Here is a 21,343-nt window from a genome sequence, read left to right on the forward strand (position 1 = left end):
AAAAAAACGAAGTCCAGATGACATGATTCAACCTTTTTTGTTGTTATATACCTGGATGACTGAGAAAACAAACTTTGTGTATATCCAGTTAAATTATGTGTGAACTAACCTGTTAAACAAATAAGTAAACAAACATACAAAAGGGGATGTTTTTACTGTACAGTAGTCCCTCGCTGCTTCGCGGTTCATTTTTCACGGACTTGCTCCATTAGTTTGTTTAAGTACTGTACATGTACGTAATATTTTCCAAAAAATATCACTGACATTCTTCATTAAGCCTTCACTGTTTTGCCAGTCTAAAGAACTACGTTACCCAGAAGCCATCAGTTCACTTAAACTTGGACTACTTCACGGTTTTTTACTTATCGCAGGACTTCAGGGTACGGATCCACCGCGATGAACGAGGGACTAAGGTACAACAATATTTTTTGCAAGAGAGTATATGTGTGCAGGCAACAATAACACAGAATACACAATGCACATGTTGGAGCAGTAATATGGAAGTATTGTGGTAAAATGCATTTAGACAGGTTGACTCTCCCTTGTTCAAACACATCTTCAGCCTATTACACACAGATTCCCTCAGTGATGTCTGATATGAAAGGAACCTCAGCTTTACTCCCCCCGCCCCCCAAAAAACAAACAAAAAACAAAATCAGAATATATCCTTCTGGTTCTTGGTCTAAAGCATTATTCAGAACTGATGTGAGTGATTTACGTGCTGACCTGTCGATAGGTGTTCCACCAGCACTGAACCTGTTTGCAGCTCGGCGCTCGAGGTTTGGAGGAGGGGGACACATGGAGCATGAACAGTGGTGAGAACTGCACAGCAGAGAGGGGATCCGGGAGGATCCGTTCAGGAAGGATCTGCACTTTGGCTTGTTTGATGCTGAGAAGCACAAAAGATGATCAGACACACAGAAACAAGTGACGAAAAGTGTCTGCATAAGCCTGTCATGATAACAAATTTTACTGGGCGGTTAACTGTCTCAGAAATTATTGCGATAAACAATAATATTGTTTGAAATTTGATAATAATTAGTAATTATTGTCAAATTTAAGAAGAAATGTTGATTAATTTGTTTTGAGTATAGTATCTTTTTTTGACCAACGAATGGCAGTATAACACTGGTTGAACCAAAGGATGGATAGTGAGGGAGCGAACAGCGTGTCTCTTTAAGCAAAATGGGAGGGAGGCCTCTTGACGTGACATGGGCTGTCTCTCCTTCCTTTATTCAGTTCTCAAAATGGCAGGCACTCAGTGTGGTTTGAGCTCTTTAGCATCTTTCATACAAAGTTTTAAATAAAAAAAATAAATAAAAAAAATCAGTAAACAAGTTCTCAGCTTCTTTTTGCAGAGAAAAACTTTTTACACTTTTGGAGCAAGACAAGACGGGAGGTTTTTCCCAAGGTCGGCCTGTTAGCTTAGCTTCTCAGCTTAGCTGCTTTTAACAATCCAAAACCGCGATTTTGGACGGTTAAAATGAATTTTAAAGAAAAAGGGAGGGGTAAGTGAAGAGCATCGGAGTTAAATCTTTCGTCATCCAGTGTCTTCAGTAGAAAGAGAGAGACATGAAGAAATTATAAAGTCGATAAATGAAAATGAGGTCGATAATTTTCATTTATCATGCGATTAATTGATTTATTGTTTATCGCAACAGGCCTATGTCTGCACATGAACGGTGATCATTAAAAATGTGTTACTAGTTTAATAAAAAAAAACAATATATATATATATATATATATATATATATATATATATATTTAACAGTTATTTTATGTACTGAAAATATAGTTTCTAAGTAATTATTTTGATGGCAGATTTAGTAATGACAAATTGATATATGATACAATGCATTATTAAAAAAAATAGCATCAACAACAAAAACCCAATATTCTATTTAATCGAGTTGTGTTATCTATCTGCAAGAGTATCAAACAGAACGTGAACAGGATTATGATAATTACTTTATGTGCTTTACGTAACTACAGTTAAAGAAAGATGGATATGTGTCCTAATAAAAGCTTCATCCTGCACAGTGGAGGATAATAGTAAACAGGATCTATAGCTTAACTACAGTGACGTCTTTCAGTGCTTTCATTCAGCAATGCTTCAGTGATTTATTCTCAAACTGCATTTCATATAAACAAAGAGGTCAAACTGAGATAAAAATAAAAAAAAAATACTGTTTTAAAACAGTACACTTCATGAATAATGTATAGATGTGTTACAAGAACTGTAAAACAGTGATTAAAAGTGCTTTATAGAAGTTTGTAGCATAGAAAGTGTAAATAACTTTAAACAGATCACAAAACCTACCAGTGTCTCATTTCAGATTTGTGTGTCGTAGACTAATTACAGATAAGTTTGAAAGTTTCCCAACAATTCTCACGTAAGCTGTGTTTAATGATTTCATGTCACATTTTTCCGAACACGGACTCTGGTTTAACTTCAGCAGGTTGTCTTTTTTTTTTGGGTTTTTTTTGAGTCATCAATCAATAAGTTCATGAACTGCCTGCACAACTGAAGCAGCTGGAAAAACAAACTGCTCCTTGACGTCACCAGTTTTAATAAATCACATTTGTTTCAAGTGCACTTGCTGCTCAGATCCCCTCCTAATGCCCTGCGTGCATAATTGATACATAAAAACACCAAAGCTCCTCTTGGCAGGATAAAAACTTTCACTTTGTTTCTAAAGATGGCTACATGAAGAGTTAGTGCTCCCTCTAGTGGTGAAATTCAGTTATTTAAATCAAGTTTCTGGAGATGGTTTGTTAAAAACAACTTGTTAAAAGTTACAAGAATTATATCCTGAAAACTGATCATCTCATAAATATGTTTATCTATAACATGCATAAAGTGTGCAGCTCTAACACTAGAGTCAAAGTCAAGCTGCTTTTTCTTGTTACTAACTGTAAAAGCTGGATTGAGCCCATGTCAGAGCTTCAGTAACTCGACGTATGGATGGGTCCGACCTTATAAACACTAATAACCTGCTCATAAAATGTTCCTATTAAAAAACATTTGCATTCGAGCTGAGACATGACAATCCCTGACATGACAATCCCTGACCTTTGATTCCTTGCTTTATGGAGGCATTTAGTTCCTACTTACCCGTCAGCTTGAGTTCTTATCTCATGGACCTTAAATCTCTGCCTCCCCACAGCCTTTACTTTGACAGTTTCAATCCCGTACTCCTGCTCTTCTCTGTACGCATAAATTTCAGCTGTTGTTCCAAACTCTGCCTCGGGTTCACCTGCATCGCTGCAAACACATGGAGTCAAGATTGAAATTAAACAAATATGATCTGAGACAAAACAGATCTTAAACAAAAAGAAGTAGGGGCAGCAAATTCTGACACTTTCATGAAAAAGAGCAAAACAAAAACACATATCTAGCACATCAAAATGTCTTGAGTCTCTATATTTTTCTTTCAATAAGCCAAATTTCTCATAATCTTTTAAAGCGAACTAGATTGTTTTTGTAGTCTTTTAGAGTTTTTCTTTAAATTTTGAAAAAAAAATTTGTCCAGTACCATTTAAATTTTAAAGAAATTGATTTTTGTTAGTTTGTTACTGCACTTAGCTCAGACCTGCAAATTATTCAGGCATAAAAGTTTCTTTAACTAAAACATAAACCAGTGTGGTCTCTAGATGTCATAAAAGAGCCTGTTTTAATTTGGATGTAGACCAACTTTGTTAATAACAGCCTATCACAAAAACATATTTTATTCCAACTTCTTTAGTTGATTCTATAAAGAAATAGCACAGACAACACTGCTTCAAATAAAACGTATAAAAAAAGGGTTGTAAGCTCAATCATCCAGGTAGATAACAAAAAAGGTTAAATCGTGTCATCTGGACCAGTTTCTTTAAGTGAGAAACGTTTCATTTCCCATCCAGAGGACTTCCTCTGTCTACAGCCTGCCAAGCAAACCTATTGCCCGTAGACTGAGGAAGTCCTCTGGATGGGAAAAGAAACGTTTCTCACTTAAAGAAACTGGTCCAGATGACACGATTTAACCTTTTTTGTAAGTATTTTAGCACCCACAAGGAGACTTTGAAGAAGCCGTTAGCTGAAAACTTATCATACAGTCGATTATCAACGAAGAATGATGCACCTTTCAGGTTCTGTTTCAGGCTTTCACTGGACCCCCCCCCCCCCCATTTCTTAAATACATGACATTTAAATAAAACTCATCTGCTTTAGAAAGTCTTTAAGCCTGAAACAATATATTTTCCCCCTCCATTTGTGCCCATTTTATTATTATTTGAAGCATACTTACTACATAAATATGTTGTCATGGTCAAATACAAGAACTGGATGGAAAACAAGTAAAAACACAATCAAATTACAACACGAAAAATAAAAATAATAAAAACAAAACCTTAAAAATCACTCCAAAAGTCAGGCCAAGAACTGATTAAGGCTACTTTAAAAGAATGTCTGACTCCAAATATAAAAAAAGATGTGGTGTAAATTTTTTGCACATAAAGATGCTTTTAAAATCCATCTATTTATTTGAACCTTAAAGGTCATGCGTGCATTTCCCAAATGTTCAAAGTTTGAAGCAGGTTGTGGTGTTTTCTCCTACAAACCAAATCAACAATGAACCAGGAAATAACTGCAGAATTTGTAATACTTATTCAGTGAAAACACATTCTGTGAAAAATAGATACTGATATAAAGCAAATAGCAAGTCTTATAATGCCTACATTCATGTGTGTAAATCAGTAGTTGTAGGCCCCGTTTACATGATGGGTTTTTGAGTGAAACCATAGCCTTCCTGATGCGGATCAGCCGTTCATTTACACGACAACAGCCCTCGTTCTCTGAAACTGAAGGTTTCTGAATCCAGGTCTCACAGTGGAGATTTTCAGAGAACCCCCCTACTGCAAGTGTGAGTTCACACATGCACACTACAGGTGGTTGCAGTCAAAAATTGTTTTTTTGCACCAAAAAGTTATAATAAATGGCAGAGAGCAGAGAGTTTTTGTGATACTCACCCTTTTTCAGCATGTAGGACATAAACTACTCAAATCCAGGGTCCAAAGAGACGTTAGTGTATTCACCAGTTTGGACGTAACTGTCATACAGATGCTGAATGTGCAGTGAATGCAGCTAATCCCATATCAGGGTTGCCAGATAAATTTAAAATGTTTTATTTACCCCTCCTTTTCTGTGCACATGTTCAACAAACACAGTGCACACCTCATTTTACGCAGTACATATGACTCAATTACAAAGGGGGGCCAAAATTAAACCCTTTCTCAAATTAAGGGCCAGTTTCAGAATCTACATAAACTCAAGTTAGATATCCAACATCTTTTCTTGGTTGCAGGTTCCTCAACAAAAGTTTGATTGGTCTCATTTGATGTTCTCTGTTGCATTTTTGACATCATAGTCAAAGATTACTGAAAAAAAAGTGACAAGTATTTTACATTAAAAATATAATCTTGGGGGCCAGATAAGATGTCAACGAGGGCCACATTCGGCCCCCGGGCCTTTTGTTTGACACATATGTTTTAAAGCGACAGTGCTACAGTTCATAATTTCTTATCTGGCAACCCGACTGATATGGAAACTACAGCGTTTTCCCATAAACCCTCTCTTTTTTTGTTTATTACCCCCAATAAATATTGAAAAACACTAATGTTTCCAGATGTTGTTCTCGTGTAAACAGGGCCTTAATCTCAACAGTGAAGTGTTTCCTGTACTAAAGCTGTGTTCGCCCTGTGATGACCACCCCATGAAGAGTTAGACGTTTCCATGCGGACCTGTGTGCGAGCACGGCGAACGTTCTGTCTTTCTGGATCACGCTCCTCATCATGCTGACCTCCTGCGGTCTGAAGAGCTGCAGAGGCAACGTCTGGCCAGGAACCAGCATCACAGCTCTGTCGGGGAGCACAGGGATGGTCTGGCAGCTGTCGTCATCGTGGACTGTGCGTCCGTGAAACTCCTCCATGTCTGAACCCAGGTACTGTCCGCACAGGAGATAAACAGTAAACAAGGCCACAGGTGGACAGAGGGAAGGGCCACATGGGTGGAGGTCAATCAGTGCAATTCTGTTTAATTATATGGGGCCAACAGAAGTCATCTCAGGGCACTGAACAGAATGAGGTGTAAGAGGAATAAAGGATGGTTTTAATATTACTCACAGCATGCGATGTGGGAAGACTTTGGTCAAACGTGATGACGCTGGGCTTTTCTGCCTCTTCATTGTCTCGGTCCTCAGTCTCCATGTCATCTTCCTCCTCTTCCTCATTCTCTGTCACAGCAAGTTTAGTAAAGACGCAGCGAGGCTAGTTAGCTCTCAGTCTCCTAAGCAAACTCTTATCTGCAACGCAATCTTCTACGTTAGTCACAAACATTGTTTAAAAGTTTTTCAGAAAGAGAGAAGAAAACGAAAGCAAATGGTTCACAAATCCACCACGTCAGGACCTGACACTTAACAGTGGCCTGTATGAATACGTGTTAGCCGTTAGCAAGAAGCAACTTCCCGCTGACACGTCGAGTTGTGTTACTTTAGGTGTAGTTGTTACCTGGTAAAAGCTGCAGCTGGTTTCCCATGTTGTCGTCAATGTTGTCTTCTCCTCCACCCCTCTCGTCAGCCATATCCTTGTGTTTACAATGCTAACTCTTCTTCTGCGGAGTTTCCACTGCGCGGAGCCAACATGGCGGAGCGCCCCCTGGCGACGATTCACCACAATGCATCGAGATGTAGGTTTCCTCAAATACCTTTAATTTTTTATAAATCAAGTATTAAATTAAGCTTTTGTTGTGCTGCATCATTTGGAGTTTTGTTGCGGTGTCGTTCAAAAAGTGTTTATACTAGTAAAATGTAGCTAAATCAATGTCTAAAAAAACATTAAGTGCGTGACGTCATCCACGTGATTTCGAACCTTTTTTGAGGTTAAAATACCGCATTATAAATGTATATATATATATATATATACACATTTATTGTATATGCAAAAATGTAAGGATAACGTACATAAGCTGGTGGATACGTAGCTAAACGACCTACACTAGAAAAGATGCGTAAATCTAGTCCACCTTACTTTTTAGTAGTTGTAAAACTTTTCATTAAATGTTAACATTCAGACAGTAATGTATTCAGTCGTTTTGATTTGACAAAACAAAGGCTGTCCATAAAGGATACTTTGAAGTCACGTCCATTTATGTAATACCACTTATTAAACATCTAGATAAAATGTACATAAAACTTTACACACGTTCTGCAGTCGATATTTACAATTATGAAAATTGTATATAAATACCTCTATACACATACAAATTTCACTTTATTCCTCATTTCACATCTAATCCTGCTGCACATAAAAAGAAAGACTGAATGTACTATTTTAACAGTGTTTATTTTGTTGTTCAATACACCACATTAACAATTGCAAGTAAAGAGATGCATTATGGTCCATGAACAAAGCAGCTGTGCAGTGGATGACATGTCACTCCAGCATCTTTGCCAAACTTCCAGAAACGCCCAGCTCGCTCGGTTGGCGTCCTTATTTATCTGGTCAGGACTTGGGACTTTTGTTTCATCACCAGCAGAGGGTCCAAGTATGTCATCTGGAAAGGCTCAGATGGGATCACAGCTGACAGGGATGAGGGCTTACTTTGACCTCTGCCTCATCTTTCTCCTTTTACGCTTCAGCCTGTTGAAAAGAAAACCATTTTGAGAAAAAAAAAAAAACTCGGGCAATTTACTGGCTTGACATTTCATACAGCATATTCCTGCAGGTATAAGCTGAACAAATCTAAACTGAGGCTGTAATAAACTGCAACTTATACGAGTATAAAGTTATGACTACAATCCAGTAATATTTTAACAAAGTTAAGCTTCATTTGACTAAAGCAAACACTGCTGCTGTGTAAAAGTGGGCATTTGAAAACTCCAACTACTACCAGTACATGTCAGTATAATAATAGTAATAATAAAGTGCTACGTGTTGTCATTATTGTACGTTTCCATAGAGGCGAAAACTATGCATTAACCCATCGCACCTGGGATACACCCAGGTGGAGCAGTGGGCAGCTATGCAAGCGCCTGGGAAGCAATTGGGGATTAGGTGTCTTGCTCAGAGACGCATGCAAGAATGGCTGGGGATTGAACCTGGGTCCTTAAGAGTCCCGAGTCATCTGCCCTGCCATAACTTTACTCAAAGTAGTTATTTAAAATATGAATTGCTTAAAAATAAACAACTCAAATGCAGTAATTTGGGCACAAAAGCTACCCCCCCCCCCCAAAAAAAACCCTTTAAGCAACTTTATACTCAAGTTACTGTACATTTCACTCATTAAATTTTTCCTAATGCAATTTGAGTTCAATCTAAAACTGCTCCTCATCCTGAAAATATTGCATTGACCTTGTGTTAACTTACATATGAACATTAAACAAATCTTAAGGTAAACTGCAACACTTAACATTTTATCATATCCATACACTTTTTTTGTATACCAAATATACAATTAAGAGGCCAGCAATAACCATTCACCTTTAAAGAGTAGATCATTAAAGTTCCATCTTATCAAAGTTAAAATTATAGGAAGTTGCCTAAATATAGTTAACAAAAAGTGTGCAATTACTGACCATCACCAGAACACGTCTATTATTGTCTAAAGTCCTTATAGGCAGACTGACTAAAACCACTTAAAACAGTAAAAACCCATTCTAGTTTGGAAAACCTGATTTATTCAACCACAAGTTTACACAAGCGTCGTTTTGGAAGAAACTCACCTGCGCATACGCTTCTTCCTCCACTGGAAAATAAAAACAGCACAGTCATTAGCAAAGGATTGTCGTGTTTGTAATTTCACTTAGTGGCTAACAACATGTTCAAGAAACAAAGACAATACATCACTACACGAATACACGTTTTCAAAAGATATGTCTATATATCAGGTCCACTACTGTACCGGAGGCTGACAGGTTTACTAGTCACCATAGTAGCATGTATTTATCATGCGTTAATAAACGATGAACTACGTCTACATACGTAATGTTAATGCACACAAAATAACCACAGTATGATCGAGTGAAGGGATCAAAAACAAGTAGTAAAATAGGGGCACGTTCTGCTAGCAAGCATGGTTGTGCTACAAGCTAGCTAGAAGAGCGACAGCAGGAAAGAAACCCAACAAATATAAATGCCGCCTTTGTATATTACCTTGGCTCTCATCGTGTGGAGAGGTTTCTGTAAGGAATAAAACAAATATATAATTAGAAACTACAGATGACCTGTAATATTTAAAGATTGGTTTGGATTTTGTTTGCGCACAAACACTGACTCTTACCTCAAAGCGAGAAGAGCAACGGAAAGAGGACGTGACGAAAAAAGTGCGCGGCTTTTATTAACTGGCAACGTCATATTCACGCGCCAGTTGGCGCATTGGAAAATGTAGTCTTGAAGGACAGGTGGACGTGATAAAAAAAGAAATATGTATTTAGGGACAAAATGCACTTAATAATTCTGGAATAGTGTAATTAACAGTTTTATTGCCTCGTTAATGAAAACAAAGCTCACTTCTGAATAAAGCAGAACATGAAAAAGGCACACACAAAACAAGTCGGACCTTGTTTCCCTTAGCAAAAATTAGTTTATTTATGTGTACTACAAGTATACTTACACTAAAAATGAGGAAGTGTACTTTAAGTTTACTTTTTATAAACTTTGATATACTTAAAAATAGTATAAAAATGTCCCAATTTAGTCCAAACAAGTATTAAATCAGTATACTTCTGGTACACTACAAGTATGGTGTGTATACTTGATATACTTATATTTAACTTAAAGTATACTTGCAAAAATAAACTTCAAATGTACTACTTGTTAAGGGTTGATTTATCTACCTGTATTATTGAGCATGCATCAGGACATAAAAAAAGACAATTTCGTATTTGTTCTTGTGTCTTGGTTAGATTTGTTCAAGATTTTGTACTTATGTTTGAAATCTGCTTTAAATGAAATCAAGATTAACGAATTTGAGGCTTATCATGGTATTAATGTCTATCTTGCACATGCACTAGGAATATGATTGTGATGACATTGTCTCACCTCACACTACAGCCTTTATGCAAGCAAAGAAACACATGGCTCCTTCTTCTTCTTTTGGCTTTTCAGTGGTCGCCATAGCGATTCATCCTTCTCCATCTCACTCTGTCCTCTCCAACTACCTCCATGTCCTAACTGCATCCGTATATCTCCTCTTTGGCTTTTTCCAGGCAGCTGAATTAACATATCCATCTACCAATACACTGTCCCTCCTCAGGACATGTCCAAACCATCTCAGTCTCACAGTTGTTCAACCTGTGCTGTACCTCTGACGATCTCATTCCTAATCTTATACATCCTTGACACTCCTAAGGAGAACCTCAGCATCTTAATTTCTGCCACTTCCAGTTCTTTCTCCTGTCTTTTTGTCAGTTCCACTGTCTCAAGATACAACATATCTAATCACACTGTTGTTTGGGCACTGTCTTGTAAACTTTTCCTTTGCTGACACCCTTTTGTCACAAATCACTCCTGAAACTTTTCTCCATCCACTCCATCCTGCCTGGACTCTCTTTTTCACCTCTTTACCACTCCATTTTCATGGACAGTGGACCAAAAGTCCTGCACCTTTGTGACCTCTGCTCCTTGTAGCCTCAATGTTCCACCAGCTTCCCTCTCATTCACACACATGAACTCTTGTCTTACTATGACTGACTTTCAGTCCTCTTCTTTCAATTGCATAACTCCACCTCTCCAAGTTCTCTTCCACCTGTTCCCTGTTCTCACCACAGATAACAATGTCATCTGCAAACATTCATTCAACCTTTATTTAGACAGGTTAATCCCATTGAGCCTCAAGGACTCATTTACAAGAGACCTGTAGTCATAGTCCATTGGGATTTCTACCTGACCTCATCTGTTAGTTGGTCCATCACCAGAGCAAACAAGAAGGGGCTCAGAGCTGATCCTTGATGCACTCCCTCCTCCACCTTTAAGCTGTCACTCCTACAGCACATATTACCACTGTCCTGCTACATGTCACCAGTCTAACATACTTCTCTGCCACTCCAGATTTCCTCATGCAACACCTCCTCTCTCTGTACCCTATCATATGCTTTTTATAAATTCACCAAAACAAAATGGAATTCTTTAAACAATTAAACAATAGAGTTCTCTAGCCCATGAAGTCTTTCAAATTCTTATTTACAGCGCTGACCTGTCAAACACTAACATGCACTTGCAGGATCAAGGGAAGGGATTAAAGGCAAAACAATGAAACACAATAGTCAATAATAAGCAGGGAAATTATGATTAATTTTTCTGAAGTCCAAGAGAGAACAGCATCACTTTAAACTGCTGTGAAATGATTGCATACATGACAAAAACAAAGGGCAAAGCAGTCCTTTCCGTCACAATGGATACATTTGACTAACCCTCAATTCTTTTCAAATAATCAAGACTCGAAGGATCGGCTCTGAGCCCCTTCTTGTTTGCTCTGGTGATGAAACGACTAACAGAAGAGGTCAGGCAGAAATCCCTGTGGACTAAGGTGTTTGCAGATAACGTGATCTGTGGTGAGAACAGGTGAAAGAGAACTTGGAGAAGTGGAGGTATGCACTTGAAAGAAGAGGAATGAAAGCTAGCGTTAGTACAAGAGTACGTGTGAATAAGAGGGAGGCCAGTGGAACAGTGAAGCTACAAGGAGCAGAGGTCACAAAGGTGCAGGACTTCAAGTACTTGGGGTCCACTGTCCATAAATATGTGAAGTGGGGTAAAGAGGTGGAAAAGAGAGGCAGGATGGAGAAAAATTTCAGGAGTGATTTGTGACAAAAGGGTGTCAGCAAAGGTCAGTGGGGAAAAAAGTTAACAAGACAGTGGTTAGACCATATGGTCTGGACAGCTGCATTGACAAAAAGACAAGAACAAACTGGAAGTGGCAGAACTGAAGCTGTTGAGGTTCTCCTTAGGAGTGACGAGGCTGGATAAGATTAGGAATGAGATCATCAGAGGTACAGGTTGAACAACTGGGAGATAAAGTTAGAGGCCAGACTGAGATGGTTTGGACATGTCCAGAGGAGGGACAGTGGGTACATTGGTAGAAGGATGTTAGAAATGCAGCTGCCAGGGGAAAAAGTCAAGAGATATATGGATGCAGTTAAGACATGGAGGTAGTTGGACAGAGGTTGCAGTGAAATAGAAGACTATTTGCTTTGGTGACTACTAACGAGGGAAAAGCTTAAGTGGTCTCGCTCACAGGATCTGAAACTGACACAGCAAGCAGGTAAAGTTAATTAGGAAATGAAGACTATTTAAAAGAAACCTAAGGAACAAAAACCAAAACACAAACGTGTATGAAAACAATTTATTTCCTTGGACGTAAAGTTTCACTCCTCAGTGGTTGAAATGGAAAGCAGGAGTTTGCTTTCCCCATCATAGTTATTTCTGGACAAGTGTGAGCTAACATGACCTCAGACCTAAAAAATAACTGACATGAATTTTTCAGGTCTACTGAAGCCTCTACAATTAATTTTTTACCCCCCCCCCCCAAAAAAAAAAAACAAACCCTGATCAGCTTTAGCCTTTATGCTTCACAAGACCAACCATACAGATGTCACTGATAGAAAACATTTTTATTTCTGATCAGTTATTTTATCATAAAAGGGAAATGGCAGTCAGTGTAGCTGTTTGTTCCCAGGTTGATTTTTTTTTTTTTAACTTTTGTATACTTAAAAATTTTTAATCTTCTTTTTTGGGTTATTGCTTTAAAATCTAGCGTGGTTAAAAAACAGCAGTTTCAACCAAAATAGTTGCTCTAATAGAATTGTTACTATCTTTTCATAAAATCTGGAGCAAACAGTTTCGAAACGGTCATTTCCAAAATCAAGTTAGGAAAGTCTTCACTTTTTGGGGGGCATTATAACAGCTGAAACTAAATTATAAATCAACCCTTCACTGCATCACATTACCCAAATATAATTGAAACTTTTTCATGTAAATTCATCTACCGGATCTTCTTTTCTTCTTAAGTTGGCTTAAAATTTGTCATAAGCTACAAAAGTTTATGGTAAATGCCTCATCACCTAGTCAAGCAAATAAATCTATGGTCTCAAACTAAATGCTTTAAATATAATTAATGATTCTCACAGTGAAGTGTCAATCAATGAAACTCACTTTCAGCAAGAAACTTGTTTCAAATCAACAAAAACTCTTCAAGCTTGAGGACTAACATATTTGTCAGACAGTTCAAACAAGTTAGCCTGCAAAAAATTGTTTTTGTCATAGTAAAAAAACCAAAAAAAAAAAAAAAAAAACACACAGTGGTTGTATCAAATAATGCAGTAAAGGGTTAAACATCCGTGTAGGATTTCACAATATTAAACTGATCTAGACATTTTTTTAAATCAATTTATCACCTTAGGTCAAATCTACCAAATGTAAAACAGAGTCCAGGGAGTCTTGTCATTATTTTAATCTTTCACGTCTTTGGGGTCCTGTATGTGAAAAGGCAGTTTTTATTCTGCAGCTTCCATGTCCTCAGCTGACTGTCCAGTTGCATTTTCTGCTGTCTTTGAGGCCTAAAGGAAGAGAAATGAAAAGATATTAAACAAGTGTGACCAAAACAGGCAAAGGAAATAAATGAGCACACTGCAGGGGATAAATTTGTTAGTATTTAGTTCTTTATGATGTGCATCACTCAAATGTAACAAATTTTATTATATACCTTCTTTTTCTTCTTCTTCTGTGTTTTACGGCTTGCAGAGCTCTGTAGTAAAGCCTGTAAAAAGAAACAGATGACGTTTCAGAAATCCAGCAGGTTACTCTCTAAACTCATTTTGTGATTGAAGCTTCATCGCAGAAGTGTAGGTCCACGCTCACCTTTAGCTCTGGATCTTCAACGTCATGCTCCGACTTGTACAGCTCTGGATCGAGGGGTCCATTTGTGATTCTGTGAGGGCCGTTGGCCATCAGCAGCACTGTGAACTTGAACTGTGCGACAAACTCCCCTAAGAAATTAAGAATAAAAGAGATGGACAGTAGTCATAGAATAACTGATGTTCAATATAACAACACATAAGGAATATGAAACCTGATTAACAGGGAAGTGAAACACTCACCCTCTTTTTCATGTAGCACACTGAAGGGCTGCAGCAGCTCATGTTTGGCACACTCTACCACACCAAGACGGGCTTTGGCCTCATCCTCAAAAGCCCTGATGACCACAACAATAATAATTTTCATGTCTTTTAAATGTAAAATTTCAGCATGGTGTTACTGCAAAATATAAAGTTTTACACTCGAACCTAAGAGTGAAGGGCATGGCATCAAAGCGTCTCTCCAATTCGCTGAAGAAGGTACGAGAGGTCTTCATTTTCAAGCCATACTGTTTATTGGGGTCCCTCTTATAAATCGTGGTTCTCAGACCTGAATCTCTGGCCTAAGAACATATTAGAAACTTAGCAGGATGTCAGATATCCACCAATTCAGTGCAAACCAGTGAAAGCAAAATGACTAAATTAGTACAGATGAGGGAAGAAAACAACGTGCTTACCTTCCCTTCACCAGAGCTAATCAAGACATCTACAGCATAGACTTCATGAACCTCAAACTCTGCCTTCTCATGGTCCTTCCTAAAAAGAAAAAATATATAAATAAATTAAACCCAAAAATATTTTAAGTGTTTTTTATATATAAATACTTTAAGAATAGAGTATCGCAAAACCACCAAATAAATTGCCGTTTTCAATGTAAATGAAATTGGCAATTGATTCAGTTTCACATACTTTAATTCAGCAGATGTGTTTTGTGTGTCTTCATTGATCCGAGTGTGCCGTGATTAAAAAGTCTAACCAACTGAAATTTTGACAGAAGCAAGAGTTCAAGAAAAGCATTCTTACACTTGTGTTACATGAATCTTTCATTTAATTACATTGATTTTAACAGTTTCAGAATGAAACAGAGAAAAAAAAAAAACTCGACGAGAAGACAGAGCAAAGGAGAGCTCTCTTGCCCTGACGGGACACTTGCAGCTGGATACACGATGGATTCCTGGGGGCAGTGGAAGATTGTGTGTCTGTCAGTATTGTATTATTTTATGCATTTTGGAGTTGGCGGTCACCTGGCATATCAACAAATGCGATAAATGTCAGCCGCTGTTCTGGCCATTGTAACGCTGTTCGGCTTGCGTGAAAAGACGTGCCGAGCAGTAACCACTCAGACTCGGATGCTGTGTGAGCCGAGTTGTAAGCTGGACACGACTTCTGAGAATCGCAGGCCACTTGTGGCTCCTGAAACACACTGGCAGGAAGGAATCAACCTTGGAGAATCTATGAGCTCAGACTGGCGGTGTTGACCACAAAATTTGGCTGTTTGGAGCCACACCAGTAGAACTACGAAGTTAGTCAGAAAATCAAGCAGAGTCGGCCTGACCCAAAATAATTATCTGAATCTGTCTCCCCCATGTCGGCCTCGAACTGACCAACTATCTCAAACTCTCCTGGAAGTTATGTGAACAAGAAGCTCTGCTCCCAGCCTCCCCTTCTCGAGGACATCTGTGCACCTGGGTCAGAGCTGAGCCGGCTGATAAGACACTGCACCATCTCTTATCAGAACTATGGAACTATCTGCCAGTGTCCATGGACAACTTACCGCCTTCGTCAGCCCCCTCATGCATAAATGTATTATAATGTCATTAGTGTGTTGCTGTTTCTGTGCTGAGGTCTTTTTTGTTGCAACTTTCACCCTATGTCCCATCTAGGACACAGTGCGATTCGATTTCTTTATACCTCCCATCGTGTTTCTCTTTTCCTTATCTAAACGAAAACGGCAGCACCTCCCAAGGCTGCAGCCTCAGACACCTCCGTCTCCCCACGTCTGCTTGTTAATGTTTTCTTGGACTGGCTGCACTGAAATGTAATTTTGTTGTGCTTCAGTGTAATGACAATAAAGCAGATTCTGATTCAAAAAATTAAATTTTTGTTTGATTTTCAGATGTAACGCGTGAGAGCCTTCAGGATCAAACATTTTGTTAATTATGTAATTTATAGACAAAAATTATGGTTACCTAAAGTTAAACCTTTAGTGACTTGTTTCCTGGGTTAATTTTTAAAAAGTACCTTTGTTGGTCTGTTGGATTCTGGATGATGGTTTTCTCTCCATCTATGACATGCTGCTTCAACTGATGAGACAGCATACCTTAAAACATAGAGACGATTAATGTTGTACATGGAAAGTAATATGCTGCCATAAAAATCAACACATACAATTTTTGAATCCTCCTCCTCCTCCAATCTGATGACAAATGTCCAACAGACTCACCTTCAATCGGTGAGCATTTGAACGACTGTGCAATCTTGTTCCAGGCTTCTGTCACCTGAGTGTTCTGTAAGTATGAGATGTGCATAAAAATTAATGTTCATTTTAGGTCCATACTCAAATCATAGATAATTACAGGATCAGTTTATAAACTAATTAATGTAGTAGACATTTATCTTTTGAACTGAAATAAAGGTGAGATGGTTTAATATTTTTACATGTTGACACACTGCCAGTGACAAATCTAGAGAAAAAAAAATTGGTCGAGCTAAATCTGCTCCTGACTAACAAAACATTGCAGACTCCATCGTAAAGGCAAACCCGTAAAATTGTGTGATGACATAAAAAATGGTTAAATCATGTCATCTGGACCAGTTTCTTTAAGTGAGAAAAGTTTCATCCCCCATCCAGAAGACTTTGTCAGTCTGAGGCCTGCCAACCAGACTGTCCCATACGTAGCTTTCACTGCTGTGTCAAGCCAACCTCCTGTCGGAATCTCAGGAGTACCGTAGGCTTTTAACACTTGCAGTACACACCCATCCAAAACAATCAAGTAGAACACTCACATGTCCTAGGACAGGTGGCCAACTTGCTACTTACAGAAACAGCCCGAGGACAACCAAAGCCAAAGTAGACCAGATAACCATTTTTGTTGTTATCTACCTGGATTATTGAACTTAGAAACCTTTTTGTGCGATGACATTTTTAAACTGACCTGATTACCAGGTTTCACAAGACGTAAAGCCGCTTCTGCACATTGATAGGCTGCCTTGATGACGTCAGCCTTTCTGCCTGTGACAGGGTTCTCCTGCAGAAATAAAGAAGTTATTAAAATTTAAACAATATCTGAAAACTGTGATAATATCAGATGTTAGTTTATTTTCATTTTTTATTATTTAAAAAAAAAAAATGCTCTCACCTTGCTGGCTCCCACAACAAAGCAATGAGCAACATTGGCAATGAAGCCATCAACGTGAACCCCGAGATCTCTAAACACAAAATAAGACGACAAAGTTTGAAATAATCAAACAAAGAAAACAGATTGTTTCACTTGTACTCAAGTTCTGCTGCTACCAAAATTACCAACAGCAGAGCAGAGGAAATCAAAGTAATATTGGGTAAGGCACATCTAAAGACTAAACATGAAATACATACACAATAGAATTTAACTTATTATAGCCATTGAATGAATTATATTACAAGATTAATTTTAATAAGATTTAATACAAATTCAAGTTAAAGATAATTTAATAGTTTTTTTTTTTATCTCCATTTCTGTGTAAGTGTAATTTTCAAAGGGGATACTGAACAGATAATAAGGATAAAACTCAACCAAATTACTTAAGAACGTCATTTGTAGTTTGCCACGTAGGATAGGACATTTAGACCTTTCTGAAAACGCTAACAGAAATTCCTCACAATAAAATGAAATTATGATGGTGAAACAAAGACAGATGCATGCTGGGGAAACTAAAAACACACAGGATAAGGACAGGGTAACACCAATCCTAAACATTGTGCCTACATTTTGACCAGATCTCCATCTTTAAGTGAGTAGTCTGGGTCACTCTTCAGGGGAGAGAAGTGGCAAACACAGTTATTCACCGAGATGCTGGTGGGAAAGGCGATGCCTAGAAGAGGGAGAAGAGAACCACCAAGTCATCATTTGAAAAGCATCTCCTGCAAGCACGTTAAAACAAAAGGATGGAGGCTGTGACTTTTTTACTGTCATAATTTTATTTATTTATTTAGCCATGTTGACTGTCAGTTGATCAGACTACTGTAACGCAGGATGTATAAATTGATATCAATCTTCCAAGATGGATTCACCTCGGCTCATTGCCTCACCTTTCTTCATTTCTTTCTCCTTCTTGAAGACTTTTCCAGTTTCCGCCACGATATAGGCGTCTCCTACCTCGCACAGGCTGAGCACAGAGACCCCGGGCTTCGCTGCATCAATGACCCGACGAAGAGCCTCTGTAGTGACACAATCGGTATGTAATTAATAAAAAAAAGGGAAGTCACACATTTTAGACAACAGCTTCACAGTAATTTAAAACGACTCTAAACACCAGTTGTGTCCTGTGTGAGTGAATGCAAGGAGCACAGTGGCATTGAAGCTGTGCTACATACACCCAAAGCCTTGTGTTACAGTTCATTCATTTGTTGTAATACCAGAGGGACTGCTTTACTTCTGTAATTACCTGCAACATTGCATTTTATTGTTGTCTGTACTTTACATGTTGTCTGTCCAAAACAGGCTCTCTTGTAAATGAGTCCTTGTGACTCAATGAGACTAACCTGTATAAATAAAGGTTGAACGAAAAAAGTACACTGTAAACAGTCATCTGTGAATGTCTAATAACGTATTGGCCTCATATTTGCCCCCCAAGAGCCACTTTACACCATGTGTTTTTTAATGATAGGCTGATTGTCATAAATGTGTGCGTGTAAACAAACCAGTGAAGCTATCTACTGGTAATTTGAATTAAATTAAACAGTAAAACAGGGCTGAGTGTAACAGTACACACACTGAATTGACTTGTTAATCTTGGATTCAATATTTGAACTGTGATGCATATCACAATAAACAGGACTGAGCAGGACTAGTTTAATATGATACTAAAATATATACCATGACAAACGTTTTAGTTTTTGTTCTTGGTCTCAAAAAGCAACAATGCACAAGACTGGCATTAAAGAACTGTCCTAATATTTATTTTAAATAGTTTAGTGGTACATTTGGGAAACTTCCATCTAATGTTAAATTTTCTACATGACTTAGAAACGCTGTAATTTATTCTGGATAGGTTGAAGCATGTAAATTGAGCTAAAAATAGCAAGTGGTCGACACATCCACAATAAAAAGCAGCAGAAACTAGTCATACAAATTATGGACTTGTATAGACAGCATAATACAAATTATAAAAAGACGCCAGTATGACAGTTAATTGTCTTCCAAAAAAAATTAGTTATTAAAAAGTATTCAGTCTAGCCTCATATATGTGACTCACACCGTTTAGCTTGTTAGCTTTTGCTAAAAATGGACGGCCACACATCAAGCTTAGCTAGCTCGTTAGCTAGGACCCCACGTTAGTTAGTCGGCTCCTACCAGCTAAACATAGTAGCATTAACCTTGAATAGCATCGGCTAGCATGAGCTGAATTAGTCAGCTAAAACTGGAGGAGCTGCACCTGTTAGGATAGCATACGTGCTCCTCGAATGTAAAACCACATGGCAGCTGTTAGTGCTGCGGCTGCAGATAGGAAACCTTCGTTAGCTTGCAGCACAGGCCGAAAAGGGTAACTCGTCCCACCTAGTTTGAAACGGCTATTAAACTCCAATAACTTACGGTTAGCGATGTCACCGCCCATCTTGTACTTGGTGACCACCAGGTCCTCGGCTATGGTCTGCTCTTGTTCCTCGTCGGACATTTTGGGAGTGAAGTTTCAGTCGGCCCAGAGAGAAGCGGCAGCACCTCTACGTTGAAGACCTGCCTCGGCTCAACCGAAGCTCCGGCTCGTGGTGCACGTTGCTACAGCGCAAGCCCCCGGCTGCTCCACAGACTCCTCCCACTTCACTGTGTTCAGTCGCAGGCAGTGTCACAGCAGGCGCCCCCAGCCCGCCAAAACGCGGAAATGTACGGCAAGTCCAACAATCATTTAATAGTTTAACAGGCTCTTCAACTCAGTCATCTGTAACTCAGTTTCTTCCTAGTCTAAGGGCATATATGTCTGTGGTTTAAATATATTCATATCTACTTCTGTTTTTTTGACATTTAATCAACTTTTATGGGTCATTTGTGTGCATTCAGTAACATCACTGACTACAGCCTCCTTAAGCAGGTTAACACAAGGTCAACAATGCAATGAAATGTTCAGGATGAGAAGAACTGAATAATAATAATAATAACAATAATAATGATAATATTGATAATAATAATAAGAAATTATTTTTAAGAAGTTTGATGTTTTATCATTGCGGTTAATTCTGTCAAATCCAGAATTGAATTCAAAATCTTACTTCTAACGTACAAAGCTCTCAACAACCTAGCTCCATCTTACAGATCTTATTGTTCCATATTTTCCTAACAGAACACTGCACTCTCAGACTGCAGGTTTACTTGCAGTTTCTAGAGTTTCCAAAACCAGATTTTTTTTTTTTTTTTTTTTCAGTTATCAGGCTCTTCTCTTGTGGAACCAACTTCCAGTTACTGACTTTGAGGCTGACACATTATCCAGTTTTAAGACTAGGCTTAAGACTTTCCTTTTTACTAAATTCTATAGTTAGGGTCGGCTTGGGTTTCCTGAGCTATCGCTTAGTTATGCTGCTATAGGCTTAGACTGCTGGAGGACAAACTGACCACATCTTTTCACTATTCTACTTTCTTTATTTACTCTGCTCAACCTGTATTTGCAATTATTTTTTCTATCCTTGACATGTGTTTTTGTGTTTCAGGTTCACCTGCACCTACATCTGGACCTGCCATTCTGTGTTCATTTGTCTCTCCTTCTTGTCCTCTCAAACCCAGTGCTTGTCCTGAACCTGGTTCTGCTGGAGGTTTCTTCCTTTTAAAAGGGAGTTTTTCTTTCCACTGTTGCCTTTGTGCTTGCTCAAGATGGGAAATTGCGATGAAGTGAACATTTGAGTCTGCTGGATTCCTTAGATAAAGAACTTTACTGGTTGGCCTTTCTATGTATGTGAATATTCCTGTAAAGTGCCCTGAGACAACTTTGTTGTGATATGGTGCTATATAAATAAACTGAATTGAATTGAATTTATCTTATTATTCTTTCAGTTGTTCCCTTTGTAGAGGTCGCCACAGCGAGTTATTCTCTTCTATCACATTCTGTCCTCTGCATCTTCTGTCCTCACTCCAATTACCTCCACGTCCCTATGTCCAAGTCCCTATATCTCCTCCTTGGCCTCTTAGACTTTTTTTGCATTCAGTTTTTTTTCAACAGTTGGTGTTCTACCAATATATTCTACTAAAGCTACGAGAAGTAGTTATGAATGTATT

At 38.3% G+C, this 21,343-nt stretch overlaps 2 protein-coding genes and 1 long non-coding RNA gene across 3 annotated transcripts in view; all 3 read right to left on the minus strand.

The window, feature by feature from the left end:
• The window catches only part of crbn (cereblon), a 14,252-nt gene extending 7,599 nt beyond the window's left edge, over positions 1–6,653 (minus strand). The window contains exons 1-5 of the mRNA XM_037679571.1: positions 6,544–6,653; positions 6,160–6,269; positions 5,779–5,981; positions 3,116–3,265; positions 727–889 (exon numbers count right to left, since the gene is read on the minus strand). Coding sequence (XP_037535499.1) covers positions 727–889; positions 3,116–3,265; positions 5,779–5,981; positions 6,160–6,269; positions 6,544–6,616 — 699 coding nt within the window. The 5' untranslated portion in view covers positions 6,617–6,653. The remainder of the gene's footprint in view (positions 1–726; positions 890–3,115; positions 3,266–5,778; positions 5,982–6,159; positions 6,270–6,543) is intronic.
• Positions 6,654–7,358: 705 nt separating this feature from the next.
• On the minus strand, positions 7,359–9,365 carry LOC119412551. The gene is made up of 4 exons (XR_005186934.1): positions 9,314–9,365; positions 9,187–9,213; positions 8,757–8,779; positions 7,359–7,674 (listed from the first exon to the last, which is right to left on the minus strand). It is a non-coding gene; the product is annotated as an uncharacterized LOC119412551 (long non-coding RNA).
• A 2,994-nt stretch (positions 9,366–12,359) lies between these two features.
• Positions 12,360–19,899, minus strand: pa2g4a (proliferation-associated 2G4, a). Its single transcript, XM_037678882.1, has 13 exons — positions 19,676–19,899; positions 18,172–18,300; positions 17,849–17,954; positions 17,243–17,312; positions 17,039–17,131; positions 16,327–16,390; positions 16,125–16,203; positions 14,561–14,639; positions 14,313–14,446; positions 14,127–14,221; positions 13,888–14,015; positions 13,733–13,786; positions 12,360–13,586 (listed from the first exon to the last, which is right to left on the minus strand). Exons 1-13 carry the CDS (start codon positions 19,755–19,757, stop codon positions 13,524–13,526), a joined length of 1,176 nt encoding a protein of 391 aa, XP_037534810.1. The 5' UTR covers positions 19,758–19,899; the 3' UTR covers positions 12,360–13,523.
• Positions 19,900–21,343: the final 1,444 nt, after the last annotated feature.

The sequence above is a fragment of the Nematolebias whitei genome, chromosome 7, assembly GCF_014905685.2.
Source record: "Nematolebias whitei isolate Nwh7 chromosome 7, NemWhi1, whole genome shotgun sequence".
Classification (NCBI taxonomy): domain Eukaryota; kingdom Metazoa; phylum Chordata; class Actinopteri; order Cyprinodontiformes; family Rivulidae; genus Nematolebias; species Nematolebias whitei.